This window comes from Felis catus, chromosome A1, assembly GCF_018350175.1.
Source record: "Felis catus isolate Fca126 chromosome A1, F.catus_Fca126_mat1.0, whole genome shotgun sequence".
NCBI classification, from domain to species: Eukaryota; Metazoa; Chordata; class Mammalia; order Carnivora; family Felidae; genus Felis; species Felis catus.
In genome coordinates, this window is record NC_058368.1 from 230,928,699 (window position 1) to 230,947,245 (window position 18,547).

At 51.8% G+C, this 18,547-nt stretch overlaps 1 protein-coding gene across 2 annotated transcripts in view; it reads right to left on the reverse strand.

Moving 5' to 3' along the window:
• Positions 1 to 11,174: 11,174 nt before the first annotated feature.
• The window catches only part of ANKRD33B (ankyrin repeat domain 33B), an 85,201-nt gene continuing 77,828 nt past the window's right edge, over positions 11,175 to 18,547 (reverse strand). For both annotated transcript variants that reach the window (XM_045038781.1, XM_011287289.4), the window contains one exon: positions 11,175 to 17,909. In XM_045038781.1, coding sequence (XP_044894716.1) covers positions 17,077 to 17,909 — 833 coding nt within the window. In that variant the 3' untranslated portion in view covers positions 11,175 to 17,076. The remainder of the gene's footprint in view (positions 17,910 to 18,547) is intronic.

Here is an 18,547-nt window from a genome sequence, read left to right on the forward strand (position 1 = left end):
CGTCCCAGGAGGCGTCTACGGCCATATGCTCCTGAAGTCGAGAAGGGGTGAGTGGGTGGTGGTGGTGAGCTGTGAAACTCCGAGGACTTGAAATTTCCTCAATAGTTGTATTAGCTAGAGTTCTCCAGAGAAACAGAACAGGAGACGATGGGAGATGACCACAGATATAGATGATAGATGGATATGATAGATGGATAGGTAGAAGATGATGATAGATAGATGATAGATAGATGATAGATAGATGATAGGTAATAGATAGATAGATAGATAGATAGAATAGCTAGCCAGAGAAATAGATAAAGAGATTTGTTTTAAGGAATTGGCTCACATGATTACGGAGGCCAGCAAGTCCAAAATCTGCGGGGTAGGCCAGCAGGTGCGAGACCCAGAGAAGAGCCAGTGCAGTTCAAGTTCAAAGGCCATCTGCTGGCAGAATTCCCTCTTGGCGAGGGACGCCAGTCTTTTGTTGTTCTCAGGCCTTCCCACGACTGGATGAGGCCCACCCACATGGTGGAGGACACTCTGCTTCCCTCAAAGTCCACCGATTTCAATGTGAATCTCAACCAAAACCTCACAGAAACATCCAAAATAACGTTCGACCAAATATCTAGGCCCTGTGGCCCAGCCAAGAGGACAGGCAAAAACGAACCATCCTGACTCTATGTGGTGAGAACACAGAATGTACTTGGATACTAACGAAGTCTTCATTATCTCTAGGGCTGTGGTCCTCACTCGGGGGGGCCATCTTACCCCCAGAGAACCTTTGGCAATGTCCCAGCCGGGGACTGGGGAGGAAGAGAGGGGCACTAGGGGTGGCATCCAGCGAGTGGAGGCGGGGGGTGCGACCCAAACTCCTACATTGCACAGGGCAGCCCCGACCACAAAGAATCATCCAGACCAAAATGTCAACAATACCAAGGTTGAGAAACCTCAATGGTCCTGTTCCAGAAGTCCATGACTTCTCACAATGAAATTACATAATTAAAGGCAAATTTCCCTCATCCTGGACTCTTGAAAAAGAAATATATGTGTTTCAGTGACAAGGGCATGCTTGGTACAGGCAGCTAATGTAGCTGGAACTTCTGTGTGCTTTTCCGTCCCTGGAGCAGAAAATAGCAAACCACCCTGATTCAGATCCGCTCCTGGATGCAATGGAAAATTTTAGATAAAGCAAGCCCTTTCCTTCAGGGAGCGCGCACAGCGTAACGGCTGTTTTCTCAGTCACCGATACAGAGGACAGCAGAGATTAATGTCCCCCGTGGCTCCCTCAGCACACTCACCTAGAACAGGCAGGACAGACACACAGGCTTTTGGCTCAGCTACTTAAAGATTCTCATAAGAAGGTCTAGAAACCTCTTTCCAAATGACTGCAGCCTATTTTCCAAAATGGACCTCGTATGGCTCAAGCTGATGAGCCTCGGAGTCCGTACACACGGCAGAGGGGTGAAGGGTGAACTTGGAAGACGGCATCTGTCTATGGAGCCAGCCTCGGAGCATAATGTGGAGGGAAGAGAAAGCTGTGTAGGTGAAGCTCTCCTTCAGCCGGGACTTCGGCCACACCTTATGTCCCTGTCTCCTGGCAGAGTCCCCACCCTCCACACCCACCAGCAACCCTCCACAAGCCCTTGTCTCTGTCACAGAAGGACTAAGACCAGCTGTGACCTCGTGGGGAGGCGGCCGCTTCTGACCCACAGCTCCATGCGTGCGATGCTGACCTCCTTTCTACCCCTCAGATGTGAGGGTGTCCAGTGAGTTGGTTCTACTCTTAAGCCGCAACATGCACAGCACAGCTGGATGACATCACAAGGTGGTGGAAAACAGGTTTCAGGGCGCCAGACGGGACAGGCATTTGCAAAGGTCACGTGCTTGACCACAAAAGTCTCCGCCTTCGGTGCCAATGATGCCTCAGCCTCTGTACATCAGTTGATTAGAGACTTTCAGGTTCAGTCACTTCTAGAAACCCTATCTGCCAGGGTGACATCACTAACCGGGGAAGCCCTGTGTGACCGCGGAAGTCATTCGGCACAAACGAGCAGCTTTTTCGGTTACGTTAAGACTCATCCTAATTCCAGTCCCTAGAATTACCCGACATCAGAGTTGGTGTCGGGCCAGACCCGGAAAGGCAGCCCAAGCGTTTGTGGTCCACCCATCCTTGCCCGTAGGACCCATGTGAGAAACCCACATCCTGGCCGGCACCAGCTCTCAGACTCGTGTAGATTGGGCAGATTTTGGAGGAGAAAGGACCTGTGAACAAAAATCACAACCCAAACAAACCAACGGACCTAGGAAACCATGTTTGGAGTAATCCTAAGTCAGATTTCCTTAAAGCATAATCAGGAACCCCCCTCAGACGACATATAATGTCACGTCATATACCTCTAACGGCCCCGGGAGGATGCTAAGTGAGTTAAGATAACTAATGAAGCCCTTCATGTACTTATTGCGTGGGTTTCACAGCTGAAGCTTTTTTCCTGCCTTAAAACAAACTTTTGTCAACTTAATAGGTTCTTGAACTATCCTCACAGAGCCCCTTAGCGTCTTAAAAGGATCCCCCCAAAAGCCATCCTAGGAAACACCACCACAACCAGGAGATTATTACCTCGGAGGCAGAAACCATCACAACGTCTAAGAAAGAGAACCAGCAACAGTTTGATAAACAAGTGTTTTCCTCAAGGACAACAAGGTAATCTGAACAGAATGAGAAAATGATAACGGAGCACCTATTACTTGCTTTGTCTCAACTCTAGAGACTTAACCAGAGTTACACTGTGTTTCGGGAATCACAAAGGCATCCAAGGAGACCTGTTTCCCACCACTACCTCCACCACCATTATCTTCACCATCACCGCCACCATCACCTTCCTCCTCGCATCTACTGAGCACTTACCATGTGCCAGGGACTCACGGCAACCTTACCTGGTAGACGCTGTCACTGTTGATATTCCATAAGCACAGGGCGGTAGATAACTTGCTTCATTCACTCACACAGCTAGAAGGTGGCAAAGTGACATTGATCTGACCACCAGGCTCTAGGCTGTTCACCACCCGTCTTTAATTTTTTTTTAACGTTTATTTATTCTTGAGAAAGAAAGAGACAGAGCGTCAGCGGGGGAGGGACAGAGAGGGGGGCGGGGACACAGAATCCGAAGCAGGCTCCAGGCTCCGAGCTGTCAGCACAGAGCCCGCAAGGGGGCTCGACCCCATAAACCATGAGATCGTGACCGGAGCTGAAGTCGGACGCCTAACCGACCGAGCCACCTGGGCGCCCCTTCATCACCGATCTTTGAAGAGCAGAACGCTCCACTGCCGTTTCCACATTGCATCCAGCCCCTACCCTCTGACAACCCGGACGGTCGCCAGGCTCCTCTGTCTCCCCACAGAAGAGGGCAGACGTTGCTCTGCCAATGCACAGAAGCCATCCCAGGGGTGGTGGGCGTCGGTAGTGGGACGAACAACAGTGAGGTCCTCTGGTTGCCAAACATCTGGATCGGAGCCCGACAGGTGCTGGGTCCTGCTCCCAGGATGGGTAAACCTAGGAGAAATCTGGACCCCGTTCCTCCTGAGCCAGAGAACGAAAGGGAGGAAATCGTGAGAGACTAAAGTCCAGCTTCCAACTCCAAGTTCAAGACGCCGTCTCCCCCAGCGGTCAATGGGACCCCCTATGGACATGCTGCAGGTCCTCATCTCCAGTGGGGCTGGGGCAGGGAGCTGGAAAGGAGAGCCGATGGGGAGGGCTGGTCTACAGTGGTGAGTGTCCCCCAAAATCAGATGGACAAGAGGATGGGGCCACCCCCTGCTTGCCCTTTGGGAGTTGACCGAGAGTGGAAAATATAAAGAAAAACACTGACCTTTCCGCTTTTCTTCAGGGATGCCAGCTTCTCCCCAGGGCCCTGTCCCCCCTCTTCTTGGGAATGGAGCCCATTATAGAGGTACAAGCAACGAGCCCACTTCTAACAGCTCCGTTTTGCAACCTGACAGTCACACGTGGCGCAGGACAGAGTTCTGGTGAATGTGATACAAGTGGGGGGTGTCTTAAGGGAGTTGGATCATCCAGAAGATTTGCCTGTTGTTGCCCCTCACCTCTTTCTCCTATGTGGAAAACAGGTATGATGGCCTGTGCTCCAGCAGCCACTTTGGATTATGAGGCAACCAAGGGAACGGACGCTGTTGCCAAGGGTGACAGAGCAGAAAGACAGAAAGAGCCTGGATCCCTATGACAATGGAACCACCATGCCAGCCCCAGCCTGCCTCTAGACTTCGCTTAGAGAAAAACAAACACTCGAGTGTTTAAGCCACTATTTTTTTGGCCACAACAGCAAAGTTCAGAGCACACACTGAGTATATCTCAGCGCCTCCTCTCACTAGCCCTGAGACCTTGGATAGGTTTCTTGACCTCTCCTTATCTCAGTTTCCCCATATGTAAAATGAAGCTAATTAGACTTTCTATTCCAGAGTTTTTGGGCGCCTGGCCCACAGTAGCATAGTAAGCTTTGACAGTGATATGAATCGTAATGACGATGATGGTCATTGATACTAGTGACACCGACGATGATCATTCTTGAGTTTTCTCACACGTGCAGCTGAACCTAATCCTGTTTCATACAAATGCTCACCGTGGCCGAGCGGGAGTGCGTTTTCCCTGGAACAAAGGAGGAGACATCACTCCTCAATCTCCATCAGCAGCTGCTCCAGGAAACCATGAGGTCAGAAAACCAGAGGCCAGTTCCCGGGAAGGAGCACCCTGGGGCAGTCATGGCAAGCCTGGTAAATGACTCGTCCAGCCCACTACCAGGCTCATATTTGCTGGGTCGGCATACAAGCAGGACGCAATAGAGTATCAAGGTTGCGTGAGGGAAGGAAGGGGGCGAGCCCATCCGGAGACGACGGGGCAGGGATGAGGTTCCCATGGGAGCACATCCGAACTGGGGAGAGTGGGTAAGGTTGTCCGGGATGACGCTCGATGAGGCCGGCCCCCCTTCCACCCTCTCCGGCACCTACAGTAAGACCACCAGCCAGGCTCCTCGTGTGCGCTCCTGTCCTGATTTCCTGAAGCATCCTGTGTCCCTAAGTCCTTCAGGAAAGCAGCAGAATTTCTACCTGCTTATAGCAGAGAGAAGAGAAGCTCACGGTAATTAAACACCTTGTTGGCTGTGTTCTCCAGTTCTCAGGGCAGGGCAGACTCCACCGTCCTGAGCTCGAACGCTGCGGATGCCAGCACGGGCCAGAGCCAGGACCGCTGGGTGCTGACGTGCGGCCCTGGGACTGAGAGCAGAGGCCCGCTTCTCCCTCTGCCTGCTTTTCTAATCCCGGGTGGCTGGGTGGTCGGAGGGCAGGTTGGCAGCAACCGTCCACCTCGGGGGGCACCCCCTGCTCCCAGAAGGCCCGAGGATGGGCCTGTTAGCGGGGCTCCCCTGCAGGCTCTGGGGAGAAATGATGCACTTCTCGGGGCGGGAGGGGCACCCTCCTACCCCCTTCCTCCTTCCTTCTCACGGTGGTCGGAAAGATCTTGACCCAGATGGCCGGGGATGCTGCTCCTGGCCCTGAGCCGAGCACCGATCGGGGCCGACTACCCACAGTTGGTGGTGCGGCCCTGAGGTCGAGGAGCTGGGGCCCCTCTCCAGCCGCTTGGAAACCATGCACGATCCAAGGCAGCTCACCATTGCAGGGAGTCACACAGGGCCTGGGGCTGAAGAGCTGTGGCCGGATTCTCTCTCTCCTAATGGAGCTTGTTAGGACGCAGAAGGCCTTTCAATCGTGCCTGACCGCATCCCCGCCGCAGGCCATGATTGCACGGGCCTACCTTCCGCTGGGACTCACAAGGGTTCTCCAGAGGCATTCCCGGTCACCTGGGGGCCGTGGAGGCAGAGAAGTGAGGGCCAACCCCTGAGGACAGTCTGTCAAGGCAACTGGTGCACAGCCTGTGCTCAGAGTGGGCCCCAGACTCTGTCCAGGCAACAGGCCGGGTGTGCAGACTTCCTTCAGAGATTCACTCTTCTTTACGGAAATGACTAGCGCTGCCGTCACACAACGAGAACGTGTAGTGAAGCCGGGACTGGACCCGTGTGTCCGTCTCCAAAGACCCTGCCCCGCACCGCCTAGAATCTGCATGTCGTCGCTCCGTTTCATTAAGCAAGCCAAGCATCTTCTTCCCCGTCTGCTCCTCTGGGAGAAAAGCCAGGCGGGATCCAGGAAAGCTGGGTATCTTCCACAGCGCGGTTACCGCTGAGCCGATCTCACTGGTTTCCATTTTCGCTGAACACGGTCCTTGTCGGAGGCCAGGACCCTCATCAACGCGGCCTCATCAGCCGGATCCCCAGAGGCGGTACCCCTCCCCCCTCCGCCGGCAGGAAGCGGCTGCCGGCAGGTCAGATTTTTGACCGTTGGGCAGACGAGATGAGGAGGCTGGTGGCTCCCCGAGGTGTGCGTGGGACCGCCCCCAGCTTCTGCTCACCCCCCCCCCCCCCGGGAACACAGCCCCGGCCCTGTGAATGACCTCTGGAGAGGACACGGAGAGCAGCTCAGAGGACAGCACAGCCCAGATTGGGAAGAGCCCGGAATGACTCCCGGATGGGGGCCCCAGCTCAGCCCTCAAGGCTGCCCCAGGGCCAGGCACAGAGAGGGAAGCGAGGCCTTCTTCTCTTTCCTCCTGCCTCTGTGGGATGCAGGGGTTCTGTCTGGGGGACCCCAAGTGCCTTTGGTGCAGGTGCCGGCTGCGGCCGGCCATCCTTCCAGCGTCAGGATGGAAAGGTCCAGTAGGTCACGGATGTGGCCTCCGTGAAGTCAAGGACCTTTCAGAGTCGGGGGAAGTGAGCAGACGTATGTGGGAGACGGTGGGGGGAGGGCAGGGTGGAGAGCTCCACTCACCCGCCTGGGAGTCTGGTCTCAAGTTAGAAAGCAGATGTCGCTGGGACTGTCCCCGGGCTTGAGTCTGGAGGACTCAAGCGGAGAGAGGAAGGAGGCAACTTTTTACTGGCTGCCAGTTCCATGTCCACCCTGATAAAGAGCTCGGTACAATTTGTGTCGTTTAATTAAATCTTCCTGAAAACGCTACAAACCAGGAAGATCCCCACTTCAAAAACGAGGACGTGGAAGCACGAGGCAGGCTCCTTGCCCGGAGCCCTGCAGCCAGAAGGGCGTAGGGTGGACCCAGGGTCCACGCGCTCCTGGGTCCACTGTGCCGCCGCCCAAGGGACAGAGCGGAACTCTGCTCGTGGCCTCGGTCCCGAGTCAGGAGGCCAGAGTCCAGCTCGCCAGTCCACAGATACTCCTGGGGCAGCTGCCATGGGCCAAGTCCTGTTCCAGATGCTGTGAGATGGCACTCAGCCCCAAAGACGTGGCCTCTACACTCATGGCTTCTCGCCTTCAGGGGTCGAGCGAGGAGAAGGGGCTGGTGACACCAGTGGCCAGCAAGGTGGGAGACAGCTGGACAGCGAGTGTCGGGAAGGGGTCCCTCAGTGTGCAGAGTTTAGGGGGACGGGATTCCCAGGCTCCTTTGCCCAGGGAGGGAAGACACTTTGCAACCTTTCCCGCTACAAGCTAACTTCCCCCCCCCGACAATCCGGAACCCCCCTGTCTCTCTGGTGGCCCAGAGAGAGCCCCCCGGCTCCCGGGGTCCAGCTTCTTCTCACCTAGGCTCTCGACGCTGACAAATTTCCGTTTGTTTTCTTTTTTTCAGCAAGAGCTAGAGGAAAGTTGAAATCATATCCCTGCGATTGAATTTCTTGGTGTTGTTTTGTAAATACCGCTCTTAAAATATCAAGGCAGGTTAGAGTCTGATTTACACATTTCATTTATTTATTTATTTATTTGCCAGGAAAATGTATTAACATTTTGTAGGTTTTTGTTTGTTTGCTTGTTTTTTTAAGTGAGACCAAGAATGAGCTCGGGCAGGATAACAGGTCTTGAGGTGGGCGGTGCTGGGTGGCGGCCGCCCACGGCTGTGACCTCACCAACCCTGATGTGGGGGGGGGAGGGGAGGTGGTGACCCCTGGGATCGGGAGCTGCTGGCCAGCTCACCAAGGACCTGAGCCGTCTGCACATCGAACTTTGTTTTGTCGGCAGACCGGGGCTTTCAGGCCACCTAGGCCACCTGTCCCGCCCCCCGGGCTGCAAACCAGCTAACACATCACCAAGGGAGAGGGCAGGAGTGACCCTGGGGAGCCAGCGACCCCTCCTGGTGAAGGGGAACCGGGGCTACAGGCAGGTGGCCGTCCTGAGATCCTCAGGGGATGACGTACTTGACCACACGACTGCCCCGTGTGGAGACGCTGCTCCGGAAGCCAGCGGACGGGGGAGGGCACCCCGGGGTGCACCCTCCTGAGGCCTGTGCCACTGCACCCTTAGCCTCAGTGGGCGGGGACCTGGGGCTTCACCGTCTCCCAGCAGATTCAGTCATGAAAACAGCGGGGGCGAGACCACCCCCCTCACTTTTCACGCCCCAGTTTTCACTGTGCTAAAGGACTATCCCTCGTACATATTCCTATTTACTAATATTTCTACCCAACACATGCGCACCTCATTTGTGTTTCCCCAAACAACAAATACAAATAGTCTCCAATCACCGTCATGGCCTGGACAATTCTATTTAAAATGTGACTTCCCAGTTAGGTCCTTCCTTAATAATTATGATTTTCGGGGAGTAGAATTATGATCTTTTAATGTGTCAGACTTCAGACTTCCTAAAGACAGGGCTGAATTTCCCAAATAAATAGGAGTTGTTTTCGGTCTCATCGAAAATAACCCAGGGGCACCTGGCTGGCTCAGTCAGTGGAGTGTGAGAGTCTTGATCTTGGAGTCAGGAGTTTGAGCCCCATGTTGGGGGTAGAGATTCCTTTTAAAAAAATAAAATTTGAGGCACCTGGGTGACTCAGTCGGTTAAGCGTCGGACTTTGCCTCGGGTTGTGATCTTGTGGTTTGTGGGTTCGAGCCCCACATTAGGCTCCGTGCGGACAGCTCAGAGCCTGGAACCTGCTTCACGTTCTGTCTCCTTCTCCGTCTGCCCCTCCCCTCCTCATGCTCTGTCTCTGTCTCAAAAATAAACATTAAAAAAAAATTTGGGGGGGTGGTGGCACATGAGTGGCTCAGTCGGTTAAACGGCCAACTTCGGCTCAGGTCATGATCTCACGGTTCACAGGTTCGAGCTCGCATCAGGCTCTGTGCTGACAGCTCAGAGCCTGGAACCTACTTTGGATTCTGTCTCCCTCTCTCTGCCCCTCCCCTGCACGTGCTCTGTCTCAAATATAAAAAATAAAACATAAAAAAAATTTTTTTTAAATGGTCAAAAGACACATCAAAAGAGGCTCTCCCTCGCCCATAATTGGGGAAACGAAAATTAAAATGATACAACTTTGTAACCATCAGGCTGCAAACATCAGAAAGTCTGATGAGCAGCCGGTGTTGCTGCGGGAGGGGCACAGCCTCTCTCGTCCACTGCGGGTGGGCCAATCCCCTCACTCGCTCTCTCGGGCATCTCTGGAAAGGACAACACAGCCGTGCCTACCGAAATTTACATCGGCCTTCCCTTCGATCCGGCAACTCCCGTCTACACGCCTGCTCCGGAGAAACATTCACTTGTGCACACAGGTCAGGTCAAGGCTCCTCACGACTTGCGTATGGTAGGAGCCGAAACCACTGCAAAGAGCCGGGACCAGGAAACGGTTAAGTGAGCCACGGCACACCTGTGTCCAACAATTCTGGGTGCCACCAACACGAGCGAAGGGGCCAAGCGCACTCTCCCCAAAACACGAGAGCAGCTGTTCATACTACAGGAACTCCTCTAGATGACACAGGAAGGGGAGAAAACATTTAAAATATACTTCTCGGGGGTGCCCAGCCGGCTCAGTCAGAAGACCATGCGACTCTTGATCTCAGGCTTGCGAGTTCAAGCCCCACGTGGGGTGTAGAGATTACTTACATAAAACCTACAATTTTTTCATTAAAAAAATTTTTTTTAATGTTTATTTTTGAAGGAGAGAGAGACAGAGTGTGAGTGGGAGAGGGGCAGAGAGAGGGAGAGAGACACAGAATCCGAAGGAGGCTCCAGGCTCTGAGCTGTCAGCACAGAGCCCGACATGGGGCTTGAACCCACAAACCGCGAGATCATGACCTGAGCTGAAGTCGGACGCTTAACCGACTGAGCCACCCAGGCACCCCATCCTAAAATTTTTTTAAATATATATACGTGTATATATATACATATGTATATATATACACGTATATATATATATATATACGTGTATATATATATACACGTGTATATATACACGTGTATATATACGTGTATATATACACGTATATATATACGTATATATACATACGTATATATATACACGTATATATATACGTATGTATATATACACGTATATATATACGTATGTATATATACACGTATATATATACACATATATATACGTATATATACACGTATATATACACGTATATATATACACATATATACACGTATGTGTATATATATATATATATATATATATATATATATATTTCTAGAAGGATGCCTAAGTAATTCATCTGAGGGACTGCCCCGAGGGAGGGTCAGGGACTTTTCATCTGAGACCCTTTCACGGCATTTGGTTCATTTTTTCTGTGTTTCTACATTCCTTTTTTAGCCATTAAAAGAAAATCAAATTCGTTTTAGAGTTTTTAAAAAGCTTTTCAAGGACATGCTTTAAAAAAAAAAGCATGCTTTAAATAAAGAAACCAAAGAACAACATTTACATTGTATCAGCTAGGTAAAAGAATACACAGAAAAACAAAACCTGGGGCGCCAGGGGGACTCAGTCAATTAAGCCTCGACTCCTGATTTCAGCTCAGGTCATGACCTTGGAGTTCCAGGGATCAAGACCCTTGAGATTCTCTCTCTCCCCCTGTCTCTCTGCCCCTCCCCCGCTCATGCTCCCTCCCTCTCTCAAAATAAATAAGCCTAAAATAAAAACCGTATTTTTGTTTTGACACATGTATGCAGATACATGGACACACGACTGAAGGGTGCCCACCTCCTAGTGGGTGGGCTGCAGCGGTGCTATTTTAACGTAAATGAAAATATTCTTGGATAAACCATTAATTTAAAAATCTTACCATTGAAAGTCAAAGTAAAGCGTGTTCAGGTAACAGTGTGTCAGAAAAAGAAAGTGCACATCTATCCCGATCAAAAGAAGTGACATTAAAAATACGTGACATATTTAATTGTCTCATTTCCTACACACGTCAAATATCACACCCCTGTTTATTTCACAAGCGCTTTTTAATCCTGTAGCCACAATTCCCCCATATTTTTACATTACTTTTGTCTAGCCTTTTTAAATATTAGATACAGAATTTGTTAGAAGGTGACAGGGAACAGACACATTCTTTATGCTGAATAATGTACCATATTTAACGTAAAGATTATTAACGTTCTCGGTATCAAGAATTGGACGCTGCTGGGAGTCACATTTATTTGTAGGTCCCAAAATAGCCCTGAGGTCTAAATAGGAAAATATCTTTTATAAACCGTAACAAAACTCACCTTCAAAATAAAAAGCTATGAAATGCACCCAATGCTATCCCCGGTCAACATTTTCAAAACAGCCGTTTTCAGAAATGACAATGGAAATAACTTTACATTCAGAAAACAGAGCTTATCCCAAGATGACAGAATTTGAAATCTGGTACCCCCGTGCAGAAGCCTGTTCGATTCTCAGACTGCCATAAAGTTGCCATTATTAAACACACATCCTCAGACACCCAAAACATGACAAGGCAGGACAATGATTTCAATGAAGAGAATCCCAAAGAAACCTTTTTCTGTTCAACTGACCAGGGGTGTATCATTCAAATTCCTGAGGACGCCCCCACAGGCTCGGAGAGCTGCTGGTAACATTTCCAGGTTTACAGCTTTTTTTTTTTTTCTTTTTTTTTGGTTTTCATCCAGTCGTCCATAATTGTGCAGTTCCAAACCAGCTTCGAGAACTTCTGCTCAAGAGCTGGTGTTAATAAAGTGCTTCAACGCAAGCTCCCAAAACATTATACGGCGTCAGGTCAACACAGGTCACTGCCCTACCAGCTTCGTTTTCGTTTCTCACCTACATCTCCTCTAAAAACAATATAAAGCTGTAATACTATGAAGAATCGACGCCTCTCAAAACCCAAGTTGTGTTAGCTTTGATTAGAGTACTTCATACTTGGGATTTGGGAAAATCCTAGTGCTTCCTCGGGGTACGATGCTGATTCTATGGGCTAACCTGGCACCAAATTCGAAGATCAGTCCCCACCCTGTGGCCACAGCTGAAAGTCTGCTGGAACTCCCCAAGCAGAGTCCTCTCTGGCTTTTGCTTCTCAAGGCAGAGGACACGCGTCAAAGGCAGAGAGATGTCCCCAATTCGGCGACTGGACCTTGTCCTACATGAGGCGCCTGGCCCAACACTCCACTTCGAGAAGATCCGGGTTACGACATGCATCTGTGTTCCACGCCCCACTGGATGAAGTGTTTCCAGCAGGTCTTGGACCATCCAGCCCTCCTGAACACACACATCGATGAAGGTCACGCCTGACGCTCCCAGGGAGCCACCGCAGCCGTCACCTTTGCGAACACAGGACCTGCTCTTCCTTTAGTTGTTCATTTGCGCGTGCACGTGCGTGTGGGCACACTCACACCTTATCACACACCGCGCACTCCGGCTCGGCCTGCAGCCGAGGGCCATCAGAGCGCTGCGGGGACCGTGCCTCTCTCAGAAGTCTTGTTTCAGGCTGGGACACAATGCAGAAATTGTGCGCACGGCACGGGCATTCGACCGAGTCGCTCGAAAAACAGTTAAATCAATTCGGGTAGTGGCTAGGTTTTGTGTTTCGTGTTTTTCTGTGTGTCTCGGGTTTTTTCCCCCCCAAAACCAGCCTCCAGAGGAATTTTTTTAGCCACTTGCTTTCAATGTTAATGAAGAAACAGGTGAATTCGAGGCCACAGAAATGGGCAGCTGACTCAAGAGTTACACAGACGAAAGAAACAAGTTCTAGATGCATCGAGGTGTCAAGCTGAGAAAAGGGCAATCAGCACTTCAGGGAGACCGGTTTTGTCCTAAGTTCTCTGTGGGTAACAGCACCCCCACGGTGAGGATTATTTGCCGGATTCCAGTTGCCATCATGAACGCGACCTCATCGTTCTGCGTGGGCCGGTTGTGACGGACCTCCTGCCTTCCCTTCCCTGAAGGATAGTGGTCCTCTAGGCCGTTGGTCTGGCTCAAGGGGGCTGGTGCGAGGCTGCCGTGGCGGGAAACGGGGACCCGGCACGCGGAGTACCCACAGACAGTGCAGAACCCAGTCACCCACGTGGGCCGGAAAGGGCGCTGAGCAAATACCCGGGCAGCGTGTCAGAACTTCCCCAAATACTGTAAAGAAGAACAAATGCTTGCACTTGATCGCATGAAAGACGGCGACTTGGAGCTCACAGTAGGTCATGATGAGCCTCCACGCTGCGGGGCGGACAGGTGTTGTAGGAGACAGGAAAGGAGCAAGCAGGAACATCCAGGGGAGCCGGGGGGAGGAGGAACCCCTGCCTTCCATCAGAGCGCCTTCCCTAGAGCAAACTTAGGTAAATTAGGGAGAGACAGACTCCTCTCTGACTGTAGTGTGGACGAGGGGGGAAAGGCAGTGCTCTTGCCAGAGGCTACAAGGGACGAATCGTGCCGCCTTCTGAGTCTTGGCTCATTAAGTTAACTCTCAGGGAGGCCTTTCTTCCTAACGTGGTACCCTGATTCTTCCCTGCGGAACATGGGCTTGGCATCCCTGTCAGGACGGGGTCCGGCCTCGCCTCGTGGGATTCTGTCTCGCACACCAACTCCTGGTCTCCACGCAGACGCCGGGCCCCCGGAGACCCGCTCACCACTGACAGCGTGGAAGGAAGTGGGCAGAGGCGTCTGGAACCGCCTCTCTGCGCATGCAGGCCCCGCGTCCCAGCAGACATCATGAACCTCTGTCCCCTGCAGAATGAGCCTGGTGTCTCGGGAGGACCCGACGCTGAGACGAGGAACCAGCTGTGATTTCCCACCTCCGTGTTCCTGACGTGCTGCCGGGAGCCTGTTGGGAGATGCTTCAGAGACAGTGACGAAGGTCCGTGATGCTATGGGCCGTGTGTCCCTAGTGTGGCCAAAGACGCGACAGCTTATGCCTCTTAACACTGAGGCCATTCCAGACGGACTTCCCTCGGCTTTCCAGATTTTCCCCCTGCCTCCCCAGTGGTGAGCGGCACACCGGGATGACCGTGGAACATGGGTCCACATGAGCCAGGACAAGAAACTGTCATTCCCACGGCATGCACCCCGACAGCAGACACGGAGGAACCAGTTCTAGAGGTAAAAGTGGCGAACGGCCCGTCTCTGTTATCCCAGCCACCGCTGCTTACATACAGGCTGAATCTGTTTTAAATACAAGGGTTCACATCCACAAGGGGTAACTGAGAGGTGCCGAGGTGACCTCACATCTACCCCCAAAGCCGCTTCAGCTGCCAAAGTCCCGGGTCTCCACTAACCAGAAAATCTCAACAGAGGGAGCCTCTGGACAGCTCCCTGGAAAGCAGCAGCACTGATATCGTCTTAGAAATATTTCTTCTGTCTAGTGTGATCATAATTCACTCAAACGCTAAAAAGTATTAAAATATACTTCATCTTTTCCTCTAACTATATTTATATATAAATCCCTGAGAAGGTACCTGTCAACTTGAAATTCACTATTTACAGTTAATAAGCATCAGGGGTGCAAGCAGACACGGGGTCCTCCCTGCTCCGCACAGCAGGGTGGTGCTGTTATCATCTGTCAGGAGAGCACACGAGGTCTCTTGCCCTTAAAAGGGCATAGCGGACCGTGCCAAAATCCTAAACCAACTGCAAAGAAGCTGGGGAAATCTGTAGTTCATTCACTGGGCAGGTGGAGGTCACTACGTGATAATTCAAGAGGGACACCGCACTGCGTCTCACGATCGCCTTGCTTTTCTGCCCTTTTAGACCTCAGAGTGGCGGTGCCACGGAGGATCAGGGCATTTAGCCAAAAGTGGAGAAGAAAACAGGCAAAGGAAGAGAGAAGGCAAAGGAGATGGCAGGGAACAAATGTGGGGACATGTGGAGAGCAGAAGGAGGTCACTGCCCATCAGTGCCCCTGCCCCCGACCTACAGCGGAAGCCAGGTGACAAAGAGTGACCCTCAGCTAGAAAATGCAGCCAGCCATTCAAAGCAATGAATACATGAACGTGAAAATTATCTCAAAGAATGCCGGACTGGACTGCCAGGGAGCTCAGGTGTGTTTCTCTTCACCTTGGGGACCAGTCCCCATCTCATCCGAGGGCACTTGGCCAATCCCGACTCACACACGAGGGTGGCCTGCAGCCCCCTAATATCAGTGATGCTGAAAGAAAGCATTAGCATCGCACCTTCTCCCATCAGTCTGGTGCTGCCCAACAGACTGTTGGTTGAGGTTTTTGGAGAGGTGAGTCTGAGACCCCAGATTGCTCAATGCCCGATGGTGCCGAGCATCACAGGAGGATAGGCAGAGGCCAGCGCCATCCCGGCCCACATCATGAGACAGGTGCGCATCACGACACAGCCAGGGAGCAGCACGATCTGACATGTGAATCCAGGGTCGGTCTCTACTATTTTAAATCTATGGCTTCCAAGTAGGGTAATTTTTAAATAAAGTGCCGTCGGTAGTGCATATATATGACAGATACTCTGCAACCCAGATGGCCAGAGAGTCATTAGAATTTCTCAGTGCTTCAGAGATAAAAAGTATGGACGGAAACTCCCAGTGAGAGCTCAGAGCCCAGGGCAAATCGCATACATGCTCTGCCGAAGTCCCCATATCTTGGAAATTCTACAAAGTCAGCATGAGAATGGACTGAACATCACAGGGAGTCATCAAAGGAAAAATAAAAGTAATTCCACACCAGGGAGTCTTTGGAACGGAGTCTGGAGGAGGGAGCGGCCCAGCCCACGCCAGGACAATTTGCCTAAGATGAGTTTGTTTAATGTTTAGTCCTGATCCCTGTTCCGCTAGCCCCCTCCCCCTTTTCAGTGGTTTGTATCACTCTGGCGCCTTACTCTTTTGCATCTTTTTTACGTTTTAAGGATATCTGAATTCAATTTCTGTAAGAGTACATAGAACTTAACTTTGTATTTCTACTAAAAATTTATTACATTTGCCCCCATTTTATTAAGCAATAGGTTTTTCTCCTATCTATTTTTGAGTATGTTAAAGGCTTTGCATCCAGTTTATCTGAAGTCCCTTGCTTAAAATGTTTAGTTCTAGCAATAAATACATGCTTCTCTATGCACGGTTTCGTACTTCAACAGGTTTTTCTTCATTATTATTACTGTATAAATAAGAGTTTTAAAAATAAGATACAAGGAACTCTGATCCCCCTGTCTCACTTCATCATTTTGCTGTAAAAGTAAATGCCTCCATCAAATAGAAACAAATATTCAGCATCGCTTAATCAAATCAATAAGAACGTTCGAAGCTCATGCACACCTACGATGAGAAGGAAAGGCAAAGACCAGAGCAAACATCAAGGATAGGGGAGGCTTCCGCAAATTCTGTATGAAATCATAGAGATATCACAAATAATTATTGCTAGAAACCGTACTTTAAACAAAAGGTCTTCGGGCAAATGTATTCATGACGTCTTAAATACAAAGACCAGTAAAAGGCAAATTTGATCATGATTAAAATACAAAATTATTCCGAAAAGGCCCTTTGATACATTGGTCTTAAAAATTTCTCAAGTGAGGTTCTAAAGGTAGGCTTTTTGGCAAATTGCCCGCTAGGTGTACTGACTGCTAAGGGAACTGGTTTTAGGCTAATCTTCTTGTGCCCTGCCCAACTCACTCTAGGGTGCTGCCTGAATAAATATGGAGCGCGTTCTGGGCCCCCCCTGGAGAGCCTGTCTGCAGGGGATGCGCGGCGGCGACGTGCGGGGCTGTGCAGCGCGGCGGAAGGGGCGAGGGCGGAGGACTGCGGGGGGAGGGGCGCATCCTTCCCGGCGCCGAGCCCCGCCGCCTCCTCCCCCGCCGCACACGCTTCCAGGCAGCCGACCCCTCACGTCCTTTTCCTCCAGGACGGCGCCCGCCTTTCCTTCTGCGCGGCCGCCGCCCGCTGCTTCTCCGCCTCTTCCGCCTTCCTCTTTTCCTCCTTGGCCTCCTTGTACCTCCACTTGGGGAGCTGCAGGTGGGCGCTGTCCTTGGTGCTGCCCTTGGCGGCCGCCCGCTCCGGGTGGAAGGTGGGCGCGGGCGCCTTGCTGATGCGCACCCTGGGGATGACCACGCCGGGCCGCACGCTGGTCCTCCTCAGCAGCTGCAGGGGCAGGAGGCTGGCCCTCCGCGGGGCGCCTGGCAGCTGCGGAGACGGGAGGCTGGCTCTCGGGGCCCCCTCTCTGGAGACCCCCGCGGCCTGGGGGGTCCGGGATTGCCGCTCGGCGCCCTCTACCTGATCGCTCTCCGGGGCGTGCGTGTCCGGGTTCCCCCGGGCCTCCAGGATTTCCTGCACCGCCAGCCGCCTTTTCCCCACACAGGGCGGGTTCTCGGGGCACACAGTCTGGCAGACGATGGCCACGGCGGGGCTGTAGAGGCTCGTGGTCATCCTGACCATATGGTCCAGGACGCCCCCATCCTCCAGGCCCTGGCGTGAGCGGGGCGTCAGCGCGGACCGCACAAACTCGGCGAGCCTCTGCAAGCAGTTTTTGGAGCCCGTGGGCTTCAGAACGGCCTCCGGGGGGAGCGGCAGCTCTGGCTTGTACTTTTCCCCAAACTGCTCGGGGCTGGGTCGCTCCAGCAGCCTCTGGATGAGGCGGACGGCCTCCAACCGTCCCGTGTAAGCAGCCCACTCCTGGGAGGACATCCCACGGCGGGGGTCCCGGGCATGGACATCCGCTCCTGAAAAAAACCAAACGCAAACAGTAATGGGAGAATGCCTCCAGAACTTTTCCCGTCCAATGGCAGAAAATGAAAGACAGTGAAATGGATCAAAGGCAAAATTTCCACAACCTACTAACAGACTCCCTGGAACTGTGCCACCCGGATGAGCCTGCATCTGACCATGAACTACTTACTGTGTGTACGACTGTAACACAACCCAGCTTTAAGTGCTCCTAATTTAATCGCTTGCCTTTCCTAAATAAAACCACCTGAACTCAGCACCTAAGTCACGGAATTTTTTAATTTTTTAAAAATGTTTATTTATTTTTGAGAGAGAAGGACAAAGTGCAAGTGGGGGAGGGGCAAAGAGAGAGGGAAACACAGAATCGGAAGCAGGCTCCAGGCTCTGAGCTGTCAGCACAGAGCCCAACGTGGGGCTTGAGCCCGTGAACCACGAGATCATGACCTGAGCTGAAGTCAGACGCTTAACCGACAGGTGCCCCTAAATCATGGGATTTTTAAAGAAATAAGATTTCATGGCTTTCCAGCAACGAAGAGATGACTAGACAGACGTGTGAACACTTCAATGATGTCACCAGAATGTTCTAGAACACCAAAAGGAATAATCACTTGTGAGGGTCCCATTGTGCAGGAAA